The 6,414-nt window shown below is 56.5% G+C and overlaps 1 protein-coding gene and 1 long non-coding RNA gene across 3 annotated transcripts in view; both read left to right on the top strand.

The window, feature by feature from the left end:
* The window catches only part of LOC113960532, a 3,330-nt gene extending 829 nt beyond the window's left edge, over positions 1–2,501 (top strand). Inside the window, exon 3 of one of the 2 annotated variants that reach the window (XR_003532049.1) lies at positions 2,461–2,501. This is a non-coding gene — a long non-coding RNA (uncharacterized LOC113960532). Of the gene's footprint in view, positions 1–836; positions 1,147–2,460 lie in introns of those variants that run through there. The other variant, XR_003532050.1, reaches the window with a different exon arrangement.
* Positions 2,502–2,597: 96 nt separating this feature from the next.
* LOC113960530 (zinc finger protein 660-like) lies at positions 2,598–4,341 on the top strand. The gene has a single exon (XM_027670142.1). The coding sequence runs from the start codon at positions 2,598–2,600 to the stop codon at positions 3,831–3,833; it is 1,236 nt and encodes a 411-aa protein (XP_027525943.1). The 3' UTR covers positions 3,834–4,341.
* The last annotated feature ends 2,073 nt before the right edge of the window (positions 4,342–6,414 follow it).

The following is a 6,414-nucleotide window of genomic DNA, read 5'->3' as shown; positions in this document are numbered from 1 at the left end:
GGAAGGAGAGCCCCGTGGTGGGGAAGAGACAGAGCTGTGATTACCCATCCCCGAGAAGGTGCTGTGTCCATCCCCTGTGTGCCAGGTGAGTTGGGGCTTTGCTGCAGAGCTGCAGGCGCTGATTTGAGCGGCTGCAAGTGCTGAGATGGTGGGCACCCAGGAACACAAACTGTGCCTGGCCACGGAGCCTGCAAGGAGGAGCAGAGACAGCCCTGGCAGTGTGGGGGGCCAGGTTGTCCCTGTGCCTTCCCCTGCAGGCCCTGGCTGTCCCTGCTGGGCCCCTGTCCATCCCCATCAGGTCCCTGCCCGTCCCCCCCGGGCTGAGCTCCCCCCAGGAAGTGCTGTGGAGCTGAAGCTGCTGCCATCCCCCCCTGCAGCCGCTGCCCCAGCCAAGGGAGCAGCAAAGGCAGGGCCAGGAGCAGAGGCAGCAGCAGGGGAGCCCTGGGGGGGCCGGGAAGCTCTTGTGTGGGTCAGGAAAGAGGCGCTGGGCACGAGGCCGGGGCTGTGCTGAGCAGGCCCAGCCCTCACATCCCCCCAGCCAACGCCGGCTGCCCGGGGGGCTTGGGAGGGACCCCCATCCCGTGTGCCCCACACTGAGCTGGCAGAGAGAGAGCCAAGGGACAGGGCCATGGGTGAGGGACAGGCAGGGCCATTGCAGGGCCACGGTGAGGGCACAGCCTGTGGCAGCAGAGCTGCCCAGGGCCGGGGGCAGCCGGGGGTGTTGGTACCAGCCAGTGCTGGGGCCCAGCAGAGCACGAGGCCTCTTGCAGACCCCTGGAGCAGCCTCCCACTTGCCAGCCCCACCCTGGTGGGGTGACACTGTCCCCTCCCTACAGGACACTCCCCCCGAAATCTTTGGGGGGGCCTTTTGTGTCTATTCCTGGTTGCTGATTCCTGCTGGGGACCTGAGGGAGCCTCTGCAATCCCATCCATGTGGCACAATCTCCTCTCCAGAGCTTGACTCCCTGCAGACTTTGCAGGGAAATCTGTGCTGGCAGCCCGAGTATGTCCTGACCCCCCACGCTCCCCCCAGGATATTTGGGATGAGTTCCCCCTTCCCAGGCACCCGCGGGATGGGGGTGCGATTGTTCTCCTGCTGTTGCTGCTCCGCCCCTGTCCCTGCCCTTCCTGCTGCTGCCAGGTGAGCGGAGCAGCCAGGATGGGAAAGGGGTGAGAGAAGCGAAAAGAGTGGGTGGGACCCCAAAGGGAGCGTGAGGGGCGGTGAGTCACCCCCAAAAGGAGCTGGGGAGAGCTGAGGTTTTGAGAGCCAGTGGGAAAGGAGTGGGAGAGGGGTGTAACAGGAGTGGGAGACAGTGGGAGCGGGGTTGCCGTGGGGGTCCTTCCATGTGCCCATGCCTTGATGCCTGAAGAGCGGGCGAGGCTGCAGAGAGGGGGAAGCTGCGAGAGCCCCCAGAGCCTGGAGAGGGGGGAGCTCGAGCCCCCTATGCCAAGCCAGCAGTTGGGGCCATGCTGTTGATGCCAAATTGCCCCTGGTCAGGCTGAACCCAGAGTCCGCCCACGTCAGGGGGCCTGATCCGCTCCCTGCTCTCATTGCCCTGGGGCAGCCTGTGGTGTCCCCCCACCTGTGGGGCTGTTTGGTTGCCTTGGGCACAGCCGGCCCCTGTGCAAGGCTGTGCCCCTGGGGGCTCTTGGGGGTGGGTGGGAGGTGTTTTTTGGGGGTGCTGGGCTGGGTTGGGGGCAGAGCCCCTGTGGTGGGCGGGGGGATGCGGGTCCCCCCCTGCAGTGGTGGTTGGTGTTGCTGGGTCAGACCCCGCCAGCTCCATTGTCAGCCTGGTGTCGGCAGGAGGGACACAGCGGTTTTGGGGCCCCCTGGGAGTGCTGGGGGTGGGTGTGGAGCCTGGGAGCTGTCGAGTGTGGAGGGTAGAGCGGGGCGATGCTGGAGCTGGGGGATCCCCTGCAGCCTGGAGCGGGGAGCACGGAGAGGGAGGAGCCCTGGGAGCCAGAGAGAAGGGGAAGCCTGGACAGTGGGGCCTCCTGGGATCCCCAGGACAATGAAGTCGAGAACCTGGAGAGGGGGAATGTCTGGGAATGCGGCACCCCGAAGGCGAGAGTCAGAGGAGAGGGACCCTTGGGACCCCCAACACTCCCAGCATCCCTAAGTGGGACCCCCAGCATCCCAGACAGGAGAGACCCTCCGAACTCCAGAGGGGAGAGACCAGAGAGGGGGAACTTCTGAGAGAGATTTTTTTTGACTAATCTTCATATTTTGGAGTGTATTTCATCTGAATCTCAAATTTTTGCAGTTTGAGGGTGTGGGGGTCTTCTTCCTATTTCTGAGGGGGTTTTCCCCTGAATCTCAGTGCTTTGGGTTTTTCTGGGTTGAATCTTGGTGTTTTGGAGGTTTTTATGGGCACAGGATGCCCGGTGAGTTCTAGAGATGGACTTGGGCAGGAGGAACCCCCAAGCCAACACACTCAGCCCTTGTTTTCCCCCCATCAGGATTTCTCCTTCCCAGAGTTTGGGCAGATGGAGGAGGAGGCTGTGGGGAAGAGGAAGATGCTGCGCGGACCCCAGGCAGGTGAGGAGGAAGTCAGTGCCCCTTTCCCCTGGTCTTGTGCTGGCTCTGTCAGCCGAGCATGGCCCCGGCTGCAGGACAACACCACTGCCACTGCTGTCCTGCTGGGGCCAGAGTTGGGGGCACGTTCTTGGCCTTCCCTGTGGGCCGGAGGCAAATCCCCTCCCTGTCCTTCTTGCTTCCTGCCCCAGGCCCCGAGCTGAGGACGGAGAGCGCGGAGGACAAATCCCCCTGTGAGACCTTGGTGGGAGAGGCCGTTTTGAAGGGCTCCACGGTGCAGGAAGGCAGTGAGGAGGAAAAAGCCAGGATATCTCCCCAGAGGAGGGGCTCCAAAGCCGGCTCAGGGTGCTCCCAGGAGGAAAGACTCAGCCCGTGCCGGGAAGGCGGCCGGAGCTTGAGCCAGAGCTCCAACCTGGTGGTCCCTGAGCAGCCTCCCAGCAGGGAGAAGCCCTTCAAATGCTTGGAATGTGGGAAGAGCTTCAGTCAGAGCTCCAACCTCCTCACCCACCAGCACATCCACACTGGGGAACTGCCCTACACGTGTGGGGAGTGTGGGATGAGCTTCAGGAAGAGCTCCACCCTCTGCACCCACCGTCGCATCCACACCGGGGAACGACCCTACACATGTGGGGAATGTGGGAAGAGCTTCAGTAACAGTGGCAACCTCCTCACCCACCAGCGTATCCACACGGGCGACCTGCCCTACTCGTGTAGGGAATGTGGGAAGAGCTTTAACCAGAGGTCCAACCTTCTCACCCACGAGCGCATCCACACTGGGGAATGTCCCTACACATGTGGGGAATGTGGGAAGAGCTTCAGGAACAGTGGCAACCTCCGCAAACACCAGCGCATCCACACCGGAGAGCGACCTTACACGTGTGGGGAATGTGGAAAGAGCTTCACTGACAGCTCCAGCCTCCACATCCACGAACGCATCCACACTGGGGAGAGGCCCTACTCATGTGGGGAGTGTGGGAAGAGCTTCACCAACAGCTCCCACCTCCACGCCCACCAGCGCTCCCACCTCCCCAACCACACTGTGGAACGGCCCTACAAGTGCTGGCAATGTGGGGACAGGTTTCAGACCAGCTCAATTCTCCTCGAGCATGAGCGGACGCACACAGATGAGAGGCCCTTCCGCTGCACTGACTGCGGGAAGGAGTTCAAACGCAACTCCCACCTTGTAACCCACCGGCAGCGCATCCACGCCGAGGAGAGGCCCTACAAGTGTGGGGAGTGCGGGAAGAGCTACATCCAGAGGTCTCGCTTGACCAGACACCAACAGACCCACCAGTAAGGAAGCCCTATTAGTGCCCTGACTGCGGGAAATGCTTTGGCCACTGCTTCCACCCTGAATGAACCCCCTGATACTGAGGCAACCCCTGGAGTCCAATGACTGTCAGTCCATCCCTTTCGACCACAAAGGGCCAGTCCCCTTTCACAGGGACAGGTTCTTCCAACAGAACCCTTCTTGAAGGGGTGTGGAGGTTCCTGCCTTGGCTGGGGACCCCTCAAGGTCACTCCTGGAGGTTGAGAACAGAGATCTCCCATGAGCGTTGGTCTGAGGGAGTTACATCCATTTGTAATTAAGAATTGCTTTTGTGCCAGCTTTAGTAGAATTGCTTCAACGATTGCTTTAGGGTAGATCATCGCTCTATCTTATCCTGTACTCCTGGTAGTTTTAGTGTTTATACTGTGCAGTAAGTAATTCTGATGAAGATCTTTTGTCTGATTATTTGGTGCCCTAAATAATTCCTTTCTATCAGTAGATCTGATTTGCCATCATTAAAACCTGGGGGACAAAAGTGGTTCAGTCACACCTCTGTAATTCCTCTAAACTGAAACTGTTGGCATAATCCAAGGCTGAGGTTGGATCCAGCAGCCCCCAGCACCCCCCAGTAAGTTGGGAGCTCAGGGGGGCCACCCCCCTTTCCCAACCCCCTTGTGCCCAAAGACCCCCATGGGACCATCTGACCCACCAGACCACCCTTCCTTTTCCACCCTTCTCCCTGTTCCTTCCACTTTTTCATGGTCCCCTCAATCCCCAGTTTCTCCCCCGAAGAGTTTTGGGGTCCCAACCCCCACTTTTTGCCCCCTCTCCTGTGGGTGCTGAAGGAGAAAATGAGGCTGCACACAGAGTTCTATTTTAGGACTTGTCCGCCGACACTTTTCAGTGTCCCCTTTTATTCCTCTTCTCTTGTGAGCAGCACCCGGTGTTTGTCTTTCAGTCCACCGGAAATCCCAGGATCGCCCTAAAGCAGTGCCCTGAATCCCACACATTCCCCTTGCCTCATGTGCTGGCTGTGTTCAACCACCAGAGAAAAACACAGGCTGCCATGCAGAGCGTTCCAAGTGGTTTCCACTTGGCAAACAGCACTCTCTTGATGGAAAACACCAGTCAAGGCCAAAGCACTCCTTGTTGATCCTGATTAACTGAATGCAGCTGCCTTAACTTGTTTCCACAAAAACTCTCAGGGTTCCTTTGCTTCCAGGAGGCCCCACATGTCCCAATGGCCCCTTGATTCCATGGAGTTCCAAACTGTCTCAGGAATCCTTCAGTTCCATGAGGCCCTGCATATCCCAGTGCCCCCTTGGTTCCATGAGGATGCACAGTCTCAGAATTCCTTGGCTTCAATGAGGCTTTGTAGTGCCCCAATGGCCCCTTGGTTCCATGAGGCCCTGCATTGTCCTAATGGCCTCTTGATTCCACAAGGTTTTGCAGTGTCCCAGTGTTCCTTTTGTTCCATGAGGATCCTCTGTGTAACAGGGTCCCTTTGGGGCCATAAGGCCTGTAAGGGAGATATTTTGAATTAGATGATCAATGGAGCATAGAGGCATAAGAAAGAAATTATATTATGATGTGAAACCAGCCAGAGTATTGTACAATGTGCTTTTTAGCAAGTCACCTTGATATCCCCTGTTATCAGAGCTGAGTTCTTCCTTGGTTTTGCTACATACTGCAAGATGGATACATCTACCCTTGAAACACAATTGTAGAGGTCATACATAGGGGTGAGAAAGATGATGGAAGATTATGTGGGCAGGGGTCGCTCGCCCCTTGCCCTGCAGCAGGGCATGCACAGACTGCTGCTATCAGCTGATGAACAGGCGGGGTTTGGCTGCCACTCAGGCATCACCTTATATTGGGTACTGGCCCTACGTGGTGTAATGTGGAGCTGATAAAATGGGGTGTCAGGACTGCTGGGGTGAGTGATCCTCATCCTGCCATGGAGACTGTGCTGTTCCATGGGGACGCCCGCTAAGCACGGGCACTGACCAGCTGCTGCAGATCCTGGCAGCCCTGGCCTGTCTGTGTGGGTAAGCACAGTTTATTGATAGGAAGCAACCGAGAAAGCAAATTTTTTAATATCCTTTTAGTGTCCCTTTAATTCTCCTTTTATTGATTAATATTGTTACATAAATAAGCTGTCTGTTGTATTTCTCTTTAATTTCCTTTTTTACTAACCAGTATCATGTTAATAGTTATCCGTAATATTGTGTTAAGATCCTTTTTTGGTATCTCTTTAACTCCCTTTTTACTAGATAATACTATATTAAATGCTGTTCACAGTATTTGTTTTAATGCCACCCGATAAGGTAGTTATTTTGTATTCTTTTTAGTTTTTTGATTCTCTTTACTAAGATTATTATTTTTATTACTCTCACTGTAATAAAAGATATTTTGTGTGTTTGAATGTCTGTTGTACTTGTCTTTATTCCGGGCATGTATCCCAACAAACTGTTACAGTATCTGACACTGTGTGACCGTGCAGGGGGAGGACTCAGCCCAGGGGGGTTGTGGTGCAGAGCCAGGGCCTGTGGAAGGCATTGAAAACATGCAAGTTCCAGTGAGAGGAGGCTGCTCTGTGCCCTTGGTG

Source organism: Corapipo altera, unplaced genomic scaffold (assembly GCF_003945725.1).
Source record: "Corapipo altera isolate COAL_440 unplaced genomic scaffold, ASM394572v1 131388, whole genome shotgun sequence".
In the NCBI taxonomy this organism is placed as follows: domain Eukaryota; kingdom Metazoa; phylum Chordata; class Aves; order Passeriformes; family Pipridae; genus Corapipo; species Corapipo altera.
This window is presented reverse-complemented; position numbering and strand designations above follow the sequence as displayed.

Coding starts and splice junctions, on each gene's coding strand:
- LOC113960530 (XM_027670142.1), top strand. CDS start 2,598: ATGGCCCCGGCTGCAGGACAACACCACTGCCACTGCTGTCCTGCTGGG.